General features: G+C 40.7%; 1 protein-coding gene and 1 pseudogene across 1 annotated transcript; one reads left to right on the top strand and one right to left on the bottom strand.

Moving 5' to 3' along the window:
* The first annotated feature begins 557 nt into the window (after window positions 1–557).
* On the top strand, window positions 558–2,313 carry LOC131438213 (spermine oxidase-like). The gene is made up of 4 exons (XM_058608082.1): window positions 558–748; window positions 801–1,022; window positions 1,074–1,293; window positions 1,349–2,313. Exons 1-4 carry the CDS (start codon window positions 576–578, stop codon window positions 2,177–2,179), a joined length of 1,446 nt encoding a protein of 481 aa, XP_058464065.1. The 5' UTR covers window positions 558–575; the 3' UTR covers window positions 2,180–2,313.
* Window positions 2,314–8,854: 6,541 nt separating this feature from the next.
* Window positions 8,855–11,927, bottom strand: LOC131434185 (spermine oxidase-like; annotated as a pseudogene).
* Window positions 11,928–15,493: the final 3,566 nt, after the last annotated feature.

Genomic DNA, 15,493 nt, shown 5'->3' with positions numbered 1-15,493 from the left:
TTTGGTTGATTGTTTAGCTGCTTTAGTTTTGAGTAGGAGGTTTGAAAATGTGACTTCGAAAAATGCGCTTCATTTTCTGGGAAAGATTGAACGCGAGTAAGTTCAAGTAACTTTTTCAAAGTTCGACCTTGAAACTACTCAATTATGTTAGTAACTAATACGATTTTGTTAGAATTCAGCACGATAGTTTATGTATTATGTACATCATATCGCTATTAAACCAATTGAATTTTAAAACTTGGTAGAGGTTGTATATTGTTGATTGTAATATTCGTTGGTACAAAATTAAAGCTTGAAGCACGCAACATTTTCGTTTCGATTCATTTCGCTCGAGAATTTTTATACTCACACCATTTAAATGGCAAACTCATTTTCACCAGAACCACGATGTTTGCTTTCATGTCAAATCAAATAGACTGACAACCGAATACCCAAATACGACAGACAGAGATAATAACATTCAATATCAATCTCCGACCGAGCACTAATTCGCGACGACTCATAAGACTAGTCCCCGCACATGGTATTTTTCTCAGTTACTGGTTGGTATCAGATACGTAAAGTACCGTGACATAATGGCCCCGAAAATATTAATCATTGGTGCTGGTGCTGCCGGCATTGCAGCTGCCACACGTTTGCACGAGACAGGCTACCGAAATTTCATAATTTTAGAAGCAGAAAATCGGATTGGTGGCAGAATACACACCGTTCCGTACGGAGAAAATGTTCTGGATTATGGAGCTCAATGGTGCGAATATTTGCGTGATACAAGCATAAATATTCATAGACAAATTTTCTAGGGTTCACTCAAATATTGACAATATTGTTTATGATATGGCTGCCGAGTACAATTTGGTCGAAAAGGAATCCTATCGTGAAAATGGATTATTCATAAAATCAAATGGAGAAGAGGTTCCGGAGAATCAAGCAAATGAAATCATGGACTTATTAACAAATTCGATTGCGGATGAAGAACGATTGAAGGCATATTCCGGATCATTGGGCGACTTCTATTCAGAATTGTAAAATTAATATCTGCATAACTTGATCTGTCTCTGATATTCGAAATGCAGTTTTCAGGAAGCGTTGCAAACTGGTAAACTCGGCCACATCGACACCGAGACGTGCTATCAAATGTTCGATTTCTTTCGAAAATATCACAATACATTCAACGCTGTTGATAGCCTGTATGAGGTATCTGCCCCCGGATTGCTAGAGTTTACAGATAATCAAGATGAATATCTTATCAACTGGAAAAGTCGTGGTTTTAAAACCATACTTGATATATTGATGGTATGTTATTTACTGATAATGTGTGAACACTTGATAGCTGATAGATTTTTTTTAGAAACGCCTCCCGGAACAAAAGGCTGTGCCCATTCCGCTTGAAAATTTTATCTCGTTCAACAAGACTGTTGTCAACGTCAATTATCCGTCAAATCCTGATGTTCCGGTTCGTGTCACGTGCTCGGATGGTAGCTTGTTTTTGGCGGATCACGTGCTTATTACCGTTTCCTTAGGAGTTTTAAAGGAAATCCATCACACAATGTTTACTCCAAAACTACCGTTAACAAAGATAAATGCGATCGAGGGTCTCTATATTGGTACTATTGATAAAATGGTGCTCGAATTCGAGAGTCCTTTCTGGCCTGTCGATTGGCATGGTTTTGGTATTCTATGGAGAAAACAAGACTTGGACGAACTACGAAATACGGATTTGAAATGGGTCGAAGGTATTTGTAGCTTTTTTGTGACGGCACATCAACCGAATCTTCTAGTAGGATGGATTTATGGAAAAGATGCTAGAACAATGGAGGCTTTACCAGAGAATGAAGCTGTTCAAGGGTTACTATTCGTGCTTCGAAAGTTTTTGAAAAAGTATTGTGTGCCAGAGCCGAAGACTTTTTCTCGTACCACTTGGTACAGTAACAAAAATTTTCGAGGAGCATATTCCAGCCGATCCGTTATGTCGGATATCCTAGATGCTAAAGCCTCGGATCTGGCCTTACCTTTGGTCAACTATCTTGGCAAACCAGTTGTACAGTTTGCAGGAGAGGCCACCCATCCGCATTATTTTTCCACGGTCCAAGGAGCTATAAGCAGTGGTTGGAGGGAGGCAGATCGACTTATTGAACTGTATACGAAGAAGACAATGAATATGCATTTCAGCAAACTATAAAGTAGCAACTAGAGTGATATGATTATAGTAATGTTATGCACTTCTTATTGAAAATATGGAACAAGAAAAACCTTTTTTCGGTGGACCAGTAAGTTATAATAGAAAAACGTATTATTAACGTAGCAAATAATGTAATGAAGAGTTTAAATAAAAACGAACATGAAAATTCAAAAACTCATTGAAAATCTTAGTTTGGGGTGCATCAAATGTCGTAAACTGCTTTTTAAGACATATTCATTTCTCACTTTCCGTAGTAGAAAAATTCAATACACGTATCTACGTTTCTCAAGCAGTAGAATTGTATTGAGTATTTTTTTCTTTTTTACAATGTAGCTGTTATGAAATCACTGCGTGAAAACTGATTTTTCAGCTAAGTGTCATATACCATTCGACTCAATTTATCGAGGATATGGTTAACAAAATGTTTAAGTGTATGTGGGAGTGTGTGACTAAATCTTCAAATTTAATCTAAGATCTTTTTAATTGAAAGTCAAACAAACTCACTCCTATTAAGCCGGTCTTCGATTTCCGGTTCCGTAAGCATTAAGTTTGGGTTTTCTATATGCTCTTGACTTTCTCAGGGATGGTTAAACGAGTTCCCAATAACTTATGCTTGTTTGAAAGCTTCTTTGAGACCATTTTTTTGCTCAATCCGCACATTTTACTCAGAGATCACTGTACTTATTTGGACAATCTTGGAATCGATTGAAGCCATTTCTGGTTCGGGATATATAATCGTATAAGTAACGTAGCCTACCAATCGCATTACTTTAATTCATTTTGTTTCAACATATTTCGCAGCGGATTCTTAGCGTACAGAACCATTGCATGAACCTTTCTGACAGCTTAATTACAACCACAAATGCTCAATCGCCATTTTGAAATTAGTTTGTTTTCATAACGAAACACCTACCTTCAAACAGTTTCAAATACCAGTCGAACAGTCAACTTCCGTCAACGTTAACGGGACATCGCCATTAGTTTAGATCAGGCACGTACCAAGAAGGTACGCGGCGAGAGGCCCTTGCCCCTTTCCGAAATCAGTAAGAAAAACAGAATCGAAAAAAAAGTTTGAGAAATATTATGGGGCTGTTGAGGTTTTGAGAGTTTCGTGATGGTCAAAACTTCACGCCGATAAAGCACGTAGCGACAGGCCCTACGAAGCGGTCACACAGAACATAAGACACGCACAAAACCACATAAAATGGAGGATGATACCGGGGCAAAATTATAAAAATACAGAAAACTGTACTGAATGACTGAAAAAAGAAAGTTCGCGAGCTTGCCTTAATTAAATAAGATTCAGGAAGGATGAGGAAGATATCCTGTCGCTGAATCCCGCACATACTAATTTCGATCTAAAAATACGGACGCAAGCGCACTTCGAGTACATGTTTGGCTGGATTCATTGTTATACACCAGAGAAAATGATTATTACCCGACAATAGACTGAAGTGTTTTGAAGCGGCACGAGTGCCTCGAAGGGTGGATCAATGGGTCGAAAAGATCCGGTTTTCTGGGATCGTCATAGTATACTTTTGGAGGACTATCTCCAAACAGAAAAAAAAGTAACATATTGAAGACCGAAATCGCTGTGGAATGGCCTTACATGAAGTACATGAGCATCGCTACCATGGTATAAATCACCGGTTTAGGTTATAATTACTTGGCCATCCAACTTGTTCACCTGATTCGGCTTTCTCAAACTATTATCTGTTCTCAAATCTCATTCTCATCTCTCATCTCTGAAAAATCGATGTGAGATCGCTACTTCCGAAACCTGAAACCGAAACCAGTATAGCCAAAAAAAGTTCGCACGACCTATAAAGTTAGAAGATATTTTCCGTTCTCCACGAATCGGCTGTGCAGTGAATTGTCGTCGTTTAAAGAAGGAATGTAGATGATCTCAGAATATAATCACACCATCACAAGTCTTGTGGATTCTTGTGCTATATAAACATTTAGAAGATTTTTGACATGTGTGACATTTGGTTGGTAAACGACTGGACAATGCGCAATTCAGGCCCCAATGTGGTTCTTAACCTCTTGTCCAGTAACTCCTATCCCTACCTCCCCGCGGTGCCGGCTGGGGTACGAGCAACCATAGGAAAGATCGGGTAACCAATCCTGGTGGGACCTTGGTCGTATGCTGACAGGGAAGGGGGGGCTTGCCTTCTCTTTACAGAGAGCGAGCCTTCCCGAGCGTCTGTTCCCCATGTTGGGGAGGCTGATTACCGTCCTTGTGTCAGTGTGGGACTCTAAACAGTGCTGACACGATGGCCCTCCGGCGAGACAGGAGGTTGGTGCAGGCCTAACAAGCCGCCCGGAAAACACTTGTTACGAATAATCAGGATATAAATACGACTCGGAATAATCGGTAAAGACCAACGCGACGAAATAAGGACTACGATTGGAAGCTTGGCACATGGAACTGCAAATCGCTTGGCTTCCCAGGATACGACCGAATGCTGCATGATGAGCTTCAAATCCGCGGCTTCGATGTCGTAGCACTGCAGGAACTTTGTTGGACGGGACAGAAGGTGTGGAAAAGTGGGCATCGAGCGGCTACCTTCTACCAGAGCTGCGACACAACCAACGTTCTAGGAACAGGATTTGTAGTGTTGGGCAAGATACGCCAGCGCGTGATTGGGTGGCAGCCAATCAGTGATAGAATGTGCGTATTGAAGATCAATGGCCGTTTCTTCAATTACAGCATCATCAACGTGCACTGCCCACATGAGACGAGACCCGATAACGAGAAGGAAGCATTCTACGCGCAGCTGGAACAAACTTACGACAGCTGCCCATGGCGGGATGTAAAAATCGTCATCGGCGACATGAATGCTCAGGTAGGCCGGGAGGCAGTGTACAGACCCGTGATCGGGCTGGAGAGCCTGCACGCGGTAACGAACGACAACGGTCAACGATGCGTAAACTTTGCAGCCTCCCGAGGAATGGTAGTTCGAAGCACCTTCTTTCCCCGCAAAGATATCCACAAAGCCACCTGGAGATCACCTGATCAACATACGGAAAATCAAATCGACCACGTTCTCATCGACGGGCGATTCTTCTCCGACGTTATCAATGTCCGCACCTACTGAGTGCCAATATTGATTCTGACCACTACCTTGTCGTGGTTTGTATGCGCTCAAAACTATCGACGGTGCACAATACTCGTCGCACAGGAACGCCGGGACTCAATCTCGAGCAGCTACGTAGCATTCGTACTGCAGAAGAATACGCGCAACAACAGGAGCTAGTGCTACCAATGGAAGAGCATCTTGGCGCGGCGACTCTTGAAGACGGCTGGAGGAACATAAGGTCCGCCGTGAGTAGCACTGCTGCAACCGTTCTAGGTACGAGGTTATCGAATCGAGGAAATAACTGGTTTGACGGCGAATGTCAGTAGTTGGTCGAAGAGAAGAATACAGCAAGGGCGAGGATGCTGCAACACCGCACGAGAGCGAACGAGGAACGATACAGACAGGCGCGGAACAGACAGAACACGGTTTTCCGGAGGAAAAAGCGCCACCAGGCAGACCAAGATCGCGAAGCGATGGAACAGCTGTACCGCGCAAATGACACACGGAAGTTCTATGAGAAGGTGAACCGCTCACGTAGAGGCTACACGCCACAGACCGAAATGTGCAGAGATACTAGTGGTAACCTTCTCACGAACGAACGTGAGATGATCGACAGGTGGAGGCAGGACTATGACGAGCATCTGAATGGCGAAGCACAAGATACAGAGAACGGTACAGGAATCAATCTGGGTGCACGCTCAGCCGACGACAGATTTCCAGCCCCTGATCTGTCGGAGATAAGTGAGGAGATCGGCAAGCTGAGGAACAACAAAGCCGCGGGCAATGACCAGTTGCCAGGCGAGCTGCTCAAACATGGAGGAGAGGCACTGGCTAGAGCGCTGCACTGGATGATTTCTAGGATTTGGAAGGTGGAGATTCTAGCGCATGAATGGATGGATTGGGTGGTATGTCCCGTCTACAAAAAGGGCGATAAGCTAGACTGTTGCAATTACCGCGCAATCACATTGCTGAACGCCGCCTACAAGGTACTCTCCCAAATCCTTTGTCGTCGTCTATCACCAATAGCTAAGGAATTCGTAGGGCCGTACCAAGCGGGATTTACTGGAGCCCGCGCCACTACGGATCACATATTCGCGATAAGACATGTACTCCAGAAGTGTCGCGAATACAACGTACCCACGCATCACCTATTCATTGACTTCAAAGCGGCATACGCCACAATCGATCGAGAACAGCTATGGCAGATAATGCACGAATACGGTTTCCCGGATAAACTGACGTGATTGGTCAAAGTAACGATGGATAGAGTGATGTACTACGTCCGAGTATCTGGGACGCTCTCGAGTCCCTTCGAATCTCGGAGAGGGCTACGTCAAGGTGATGGACTTTCTTGTATCTTGTTCAATATTGCCCTGGAAGGTGTGATTCGAAGAGCGAGGATCGACACGAGTGGCACGATCTTCCGAAAGTCCGTACAACTTTTTGGCTTCGCTGACGATATTGATAGTATGACACGTAACCTTGAGAAGGTGACGGAAACCTACATCGGACTGAAAGCTAAAGCTAGGCGTATCGGACTGGCCATAAATGCGTCGAAAACAAAATACATGAGAGGAAGAGGCTCTAGAGAAGAAACACTACGCCTCCCACCACGAATATTGATAGACGGTGACGATATCGAGGTGGTTGACGAGTTCGTGTATTTGGGCTCACTGGTGACCGCCGATAATGACACCAGCAGAGAAATTCATAGACGTATTTTGGCAGGGAATCGTGCGTACTTTGGACTCAGAAAAACCCTCCGATCGAGAAAAGTATGCAACCGCACGAAACTGACCATTTACAAAACGCTCATTAGACCGGTTGTTCTCTATGGCCCCGAGACCTGGACTATGCTGGCAGAGGACCAACGCGCCCTCAGTGTTTTCGAAAGAAAGGTACTGAGGACCATCTATGGCGGAGTGCAGATGGAAGACGGAACGTGGAGACGGCGTATGAATCACGAATTTCAACAGCTTCTAGGAGAACCACCCATCGTACGGACAGCTAAAATCGGACGTCTACGATGGGCTGGGCATGTCATAAGGATGTCGGACGACAGCCCAGTGAAAATGGTTCTTGAATCTAATCCGACTGGTACAAGAAGAAGAGGAGCGCAGCAAGCAAGATGGATCGATCAAGTGAAGGGTGATATCAGAAGCATCCGTGCCTTGAGTGGCTGGCGATGAGCAGCCATAGACCGAGTTATATGGAGACGTATGCTTGATACAGCAAAGGACACCCCAGGCCTATAGCTGTTAGGTAAGGTAAGTAAGACAGAAATGAAATGACGCCAAACGTTGAGAAATGTAATACAATAACCTTCTCTTAGGCACAGTCACAAATTTTATTTAAATACTCAATAATAACAGTTCCAGTGGAAAAGTTTAAAGTGTAAATGGCGGTAAAAGGCACATCGAGGATGGGGCACATAAATAACTTCCAGTAAAATTATTTTTTTATCTGAAGGCCCCTCCCGAAACGAAATTCTGAATACGGGCCTGGTTTAGATTAGTTAGGTTTCCATTATTGAAATGTATATACGTTCTGGACGTAAAAACGTTCCGTGAGGTTGACATAGCGTGCTAATAAGTGTTATACACAGCTCCTTCCCATTGGCATTGCTTTTCGGTAACGGTCAGCTGATAGAACGTGTGAATCGTACTTCAGCCGACAACATATGATTTTTGTTTTCATCACGAAACTCCATATGGTTTCGAGATCTCTCTTCTTATCAATGATTTGCCACAAGGGTATAGAAAGTTCTATAGCTAGTGCTACGATTCTACTGACACTAAGATATTGTAGGATCAGCGTCCTATGCATTGACTTATCAACACGAGACAAGTGCCCTTTAATTTCAACCATTTCTGTAAACCTCTCTTACTAAGCGATGATTTTGTTTCTGTTCTGTCATTACACTTCAAATGGACTCATTGATTATGCAACAAACCCAGGTGGTGCGCCATGTCAGTTTCGGAAGAAAAATGTTATTTAACGAAATTTTTAAAACAGATATTAATAATGACGAGATTCTCATTTTGTTGTGGTCTTCAATAGCTAAACTACAGTTTCTATTTTTTAACAAGAAACATACCCAAAAGGCAGATAGATTAACGAAATTTCGATTGAATGAATTCAAAACTGCGAGAAAGAATCGCCAGTGAAGGAATCTTTACCAACTAAGACTTCAACCAATTATTTGAACAAATTCCACAAGGCAATTCGACCGCTATGGACTAACGAAATCACATTGAGGCTCTTCATACAGATTTCAGCAAAGCATTCAATCGTTTTGACATATCCAAGTTACAAAAACTGGGAATAGAGTCAGTTCTCAAAAGGATGGGTTCTTATCTAACAAATCGTCAACAAGCAGTAAAATTCAAGGATTACCTCATTAACGTCACTTCCGAGGTCCCCCAAGGAACTTATTTAGGCCTTCTTTTATTCATATTATTAGTTAACGACATTTCCAACGAATTGATGTTCTTATACGAGCATAGTTTGGGAAAGTAATTTTTTTATAACAACGTTTTAGTAGAGTAAAGATGGCGAACCTTAAATGGTATTATTGAAACTACTGCTAATTATTGATTCGTTTTCTATACGTTGCGATTCTATTTAAACAACTGGTTGGTAGAATTAATTCAACTTGAGTGCTGAAAACTGAAAAATCAAAGACAAAAGGTAACACTACGTTCACACTATGTCTTTAAAAAGTTTTCCTGGGCTATCTGGATGACTTTTTCCTAGTTGGTAATTATACATGTTTTGACCATGTAGTGTGAACGTAGTATAAGGAATGCTATTGTTACTTTCACACACTTTTTTTTTGTCTTTCAGTGTATTTTTTCCGAATAGCTGTAAAGATTATCGTGAATCTATTGCTTATACAATTTAACTAAGCGATCTGCTTCACGCCATCCACTCTCAATAGCTCCATGAACGGTACTATAATGCAATCCATTTGTAGCTTCACCGGCAAACAACAGTACGGGTGTTCCGGAAGAGTCTGTAAGAGGACTTTCCATTTCTTCGTAATCTGCTTTTAGAAGCTTTGAGGTCACCGTTGGGCTGGAGTATGATCCCCGGAAATTTGGGTCGCTGTTCCATTGAGTCCTGGATGAAAAAACAGGGTTATAAAATACTTCATCAAACGAATATCAGATTACCTTATTATTTGCAGTGGTTGGTCGATTTTCTTATTTTTGAAAAACATTTCCAATAAGAACACCATACCCTCAGATATTTCCGAATCGGAAATTAGTTCTGCTTGACGACTTTCTTTACCCACAATCCAAGCTTACAAAAGCTTTGGCTGACGATCAACTTTGAAGAAAGCCGAGACTCCCTCTGCCCAAGCATACTTCGAAGAACGTATCTTTTCCAGTTCTTCGGAATTCCAAAGTAACCCAAATGAGTTACCCATTTCGGTCCAAAAGGGTGTCTCAAACTCTATGAAAATTTTATTTACTGTTCCGTATTTAATGCTTTTGATTGCATCCTGTTTGACCGTTGGCAGTGCCGGTGTAAAAAGTGTGTCTATGTTATGCTTCAAAACGCCTAGAGAAACTGTTATTATGGCGTGACTAGTTTCGTACACACTTCCGTCGGTGCAATAAATTGCTATGGGCTGGCCAGATCCTTTGTTCCATTGGATGTTTTCGACTAATTTGTTGAACTCTATGTCTTTTTCAATTGGAATCGGTTCCGCATTTTGAGCAGGATGTTTTTTCTGGAAGAAATTAGTTATCTTAACATGCTTAACATCAATTTCAAAGGAATACCTTACCATCAATAAATCCAGTACGCTTTTGTAGCTTTTGCCCATCCAACTGAGTGAATCATCCCCTTCACATACCTCAGAATCGTCAACCGCTGGAAAATCGTACCACGAATCTGTTGCGATGTGCCCTTTCTGGTAACCGCGATAGAATTCTAAAAATGGTTGCACCAATTTCCTGTCAATATCTTTCATTTCATCTTTATTGACTTCCTCCGTGAACCGTTTCACAAAGAAATCGCCCAAATTTCCACCAGAATTGTATAGATCTTCGGATCCGACGATTTCTTCGGCCAGAGCCATTAACCGATCGCTGTATCCCTGCGGCACCACTTCTCCGTCTGATTTTTTTAGAATATTCTTCTCGGCAACCACTGAAGACTCGAGCAATCCCAGTGGGCCAGCCATTCCATAAACCACATTATTTTTTTCGCCATGGCACCACTGAGCACCGCGATCGATTACGTTATCACCGAATGGTATAGTATTCACCCGACCTCCAATTCGACTCGTTGCTTCTAGAATCGCAACATTTCGGAATCCTTGCTCGTACAGCCGAGTAGCGGCAGCGATTCCGGCTGAACAAGCACCGATTATCACCACTCTCGTAGATATATCAGCCGCATCTAAATAATTGGAATATAATTTTAATACTATTCAATATGGATAGTGGTTTCGAGAGAAAAAGAGTTGGTGTTGTCAGACGAACTAAGTGACATTTTGCTGATTTTGTGAGATTAGTGCTTGAAGTATGATTTTCAACGATAGGTCAAACGGAATTTATGTCATAACTCTTCTTGTCGGCAACATTTACCAAAATCGCATAAATGTGAAATGTGGCTTAGTATATTCTTCTATTTTGCAACTTAGCTATCTCCTAGTCACAGCTGATAATCAGAACGAAATCAGCTGAGGTGGCAAGCTTTATGCTTGTGGCCGAATGACTAACTGTTAAAGTTTAAAAAAAACTAAGACAGATAATTCCTTTTGATAAATTTTCCATGGAAGGTAATTATTCAAGCTTACTTGCAAAAAAAATCTACGCCTTTGTGGGCGGCCTTCCGGCAGTTGGAATGTGAAGAAATGTTTTGAGTTCTTTTTCGTTTTATTTTTCAATTCCTCCTTAGTTTTCGCGACAAAATTGTTCGATTAGATCTTACGCTTCAGGTTGACCCAGAAATCCTCGATGGGACGTAGCTGGTGGTCGGAGGGGGGGTTGACGACTTGGGTATCACATCTATATTCATCCGCTTCATCTTCTCCAACGATCGCTTTGAGTAGTGGGCTGACGCCAGATCCGGCCAGAATACCGCCTCTTCACCCCTATAGTCTTTCTTGAAGAACGACGCAACTTCCGGCAGGCATTTTGTACTATAAATTTTCTCCGTTCACGGCCAGTCCGGAGCGAAAGAAAAGTGAGTTTGACATCCTCTTCTCGCTGATTGTCAACCACATCAGTACCTTTTTAGGGAACTTCGTGTATGAAATAAACTTCATATCGTAGCTCAGTTCCTTCGTGGGGGGAAGTAAAAAATTAAGTGCCCTGCCAGTCGTTACCATCCAGAGTGAGATAGATCTTGTCGTCCATCACCACCGCCACGTTGCGATTCGCCGGGAAAATCAAGTTGACCATCTTATTCAGCCGCTGCATTATTGCCTGTAGCTCCAAACCAGTGGACATGTTCGCCAGGTACTTTTTCACTATCACTTTTCTCTCGGTATTCCTCTTCAACTTTCTTTGAAGCTTCCTTTCGATGCTCTGGTTGCTGTTTAATAGCGATAAGGTGTTGTAGATGCCGGAACCGGCGTATACAGTGCGTACAAAGTGTCGCACAGTTTCCGTTTTCGACACGGTGGGGTGCCGTTTATTGAACGCCATACTTCTGAACGGATTTACTTCACTATTTTTGTCATCACGGTTCGACTGATAGAGCTGTCAAATTTTGTCTGTTGACTCATGGGTTACTATGAGTGATGCTGCAAGGGTAGTTTCGTCAGTGTAGGTAAAGGTAAACTCATAAAAAATTGGCAATTTTTATCCATTTTTTAATTGCATACCTTTCAGGATTCAGATACTCGAACAATAATGTGTGTACATTAAACATTGTACCGTATTTCTATGTTTTATTCTTTAAAGAACCATGGCCTCTCCAGCGTGGATTTGGAGAACTAAATAATTCCCGAAATCGAATAGGTTCAAATGCAAAGTAGGTGTATGAAGATAATGATAAGCATACACATATTTAATTTTACTAGTTCACGTTTAGAAAGAGCACGAGAGCAGAGCTGATCAGAAAGCTGAATATGACATTCAAGAAACGAACAATGGTAAAGTCACTCACTAAAGGGTGTAATCGATAAAAATGGTACACGCATACTTTCTTACTAAATTTCGCAGTGATGATTTGCTTTTAAATAATTCCTATTGGGGCTTTTTGCACCTTGTGAACATGTAACCCTAGTAGGCTTCATGGTTTTCTACACAAAACCATATGGCACCACACCTTGAACTTTTTAATTCTCGAATTGATATGTATGCACGGTTCTTGAGCATTCTACTGAATGTTACGACCCTTACAGTGGATTGCATATAGAAATGATATTCAAACACTGTGAAAAACTACTTTTCAACCAAAACCCGGAACTCACTTCACTTTCTCAAAGATCCCAGAACGTTTTTTTTTTACAAACTGATGCTCGAATAAAAGGTCTTATGTTCCCATAGACTTCTGTAGAACTCTATCCGGAACCGACTTTCGGAATTACAAAGTACAATGTGTTTCGAAAGTACCGGAAATAGTGATCAAAATCTTCACAACTATTTTCATTATTTTTACGTTTCGTCTTTGACTCATCAGTGCAGAGCAGTTCAAATTGAACTGCTTAGTGCTAAACTCAGCAGTTCAATTTGAACCGCTAAGCAGACGTAAAGTTTCTGCTACTTACAGAACACTTTTTGTTTTGCAACGAAGTGCAATGTCTTTTCTGACGTGCCGAACGAAAACGTGTTTTCGACTATTTCTGGCCGATGCAGGTATGGTCATTTAGGGGTTAGCCAAATTTTGTGCTAGGGCACATAACCGTTTTCATTATTTTTACGTTTAGCACTAAGCAGTTCAATTTGAACTGCTCTGCACTGATGAGTCAAAGACGAAACGTAAAAATAATGAAAACGGTTATGTGCCCTAGCACAAAATTTGGCTAACCCCTAAATGACTTCACAACTATTTTTCACAAACTTTGTGTCAAATGGAAAGTCGTATATTCTTATAGACAGCAATTGAATTTCATCTGGATCCGATTTCTTGTTCCGGAATTACTGGGTAAAGTGTGTAAAAAAGGTGATTTTTTTTTGCTTGGTTTTGCCCCTTCCCAAGTAATACTTATGAAAAAAAGAGCGAATGGTACTTCTAAACCACGCTCTGGAATTTCCCATGAACTTTACCTAATACACTTCAATCGAAGTGATGTAAACAATTTGAAAACTTTAGAAAAAGTACGTTTCATTTCCCACATTAAAATTCATTGGGAACATTATAAACAGCATAATCGTATTGCAAACTTAACGCAATGTCGTCGTTGCCAAGGCTTCGGTCATGGAACCAAAAATTGTCATATGGATATACGGTGTTTGAATTGTGGTAAATCGCATTCGAAAGACGATTGTCCAATGAATGAAACCACTGATAAATTTTCATGTTCAAATTGCAATGGAAATCATAAATCCAATTATTTGAAATGTCCTGTCAGGGAAAAAATTTTAAACGCTCGTTCGCTTCGACAACAAGTCAAATCAACGACCTTAAATTTACAGAACATACCTGAAAATCAAAAAACCGTTACAAATGCCACGCCTAATTCTTCTAAGGCACTGATTTCTTCGAAACAAAAAACAGGTACGCCTGCCAATTCGTCTTCTAACGAAAACAATTTATTGACAGGTAGATCGACCTCGTCATCATCTTCTTCTAATGTCAGTTATGCTGGTATATTAGGTAGAAATCTAACACCTATTTCTTCTAATGTAAATAATCAAAACACAGGACCGCCTTGCAGTCCATCTTCTAACGAAAACAATTTATTAATAGGTAGACCGGCCAAATCATCTTCTTCTAATGGCAGTCTACCTATAAATATTCCTTCATTGCCATTCGCTTCTTTAAATGAAGTCGATTTAGGCGATATAACTGAAAATAAAATGATCTACCTACAAGATCAACTTTTTCAAATGATCATCCAAATGAATTCGACTTCATCACTTTTTGAAGCATTTCAAATCGGATGGAAATTTGCAAATAATATTATAATGAATTTAAAATTTAACAGTGATGTTAAATAATTATTTGAATTTTTTAAATTGGAATGCTCGATCTTTGAAATCGAGTGAAGATGAATTTTATAATTTTCTCAAAGTTCACAAAATTCATATTGCCATTGTGACAGAAACTTTTCTTAAACCAAATGTAAAATTGAAAAGTAATCCACATTATGTGGTTCATCGATTTGACAGGTTTACTGGAATGGGTGGTGGAGTTGCCATTTTTGTCCAACGGCAAATTAAACATCGAATTTTACCTTCTTTCAATACTAAAGTTATTGAAAGCTTGGGAATCGAAGTTGAAACCATTCATGGAATTTATTTCATCGCTGGAGCATATTTGCCATTCCAATGCACCGGCGAACAATTAAATTTCTTTAAAGGCGATTTGCAAAAACTTACAAGATATCGATCGAAATTTTTCGTAATAGGGGACTTAAATGCTAAGCATGTCCAGTGGAATTGTAGGCAAAATAACAGTAATGGTAAAATACTTCATAATCAACTCTCAGCTGGTTACTTCACAGTTCTTCATCCCAGTAATCCTACTTGTTTCTCTTCCGTGAAAAACCCGTCTACAATTGATCTGGTTCTAACAGATCAAAGTCACATTTGTAGTGAACCGATTACTCATGCTGACTTTGACTCAGATCATCTTCCAGTAACATTCAGACTTTCCAACGAAGCTATAATTAATCCAATTAGTTCTATTTTCAACTATCATAGAGCTAATTGGTTGGATTACAGATCTCACATTGAAAATCATGTGGATCATGAAACTATTTTAGAAAATTCTGCGGACATCGACACAGCAATTGACAATTTGAATCATTATATTATCGAAGCTAGAAATCTTTCAGTTCCCAAAGCTCAAACTAAATTAAATTCTCCTATCATCGATGACAATCTTCAACTGCTCATTCGGTTGAAGAATGTTCGTCGACGACAATATCAACGTTCTCGTGATCCTGCTATGAAAAACATAGTTAAGGATTTACAAAAAGAAATTAAACATAGATTTACTCTTTTGCGAAATGAAAATTTCGCTAATGAAGTTGAACAAATTAAACCATATTCTAAACCTTTCTGGAAACTTTCTAAGGTTCTTAAGAAACCTCAGAAACCAA

The sequence above is a fragment of the Malaya genurostris genome, chromosome 3, assembly GCF_030247185.1.
Source record: "Malaya genurostris strain Urasoe2022 chromosome 3, Malgen_1.1, whole genome shotgun sequence".
Taxonomy (NCBI): Eukaryota; Metazoa; Arthropoda; class Insecta; order Diptera; family Culicidae; genus Malaya; species Malaya genurostris.
Note: the sequence above shows the minus strand (reverse complement) of the source record. Positions and strands in the feature narration are given on the sequence as shown.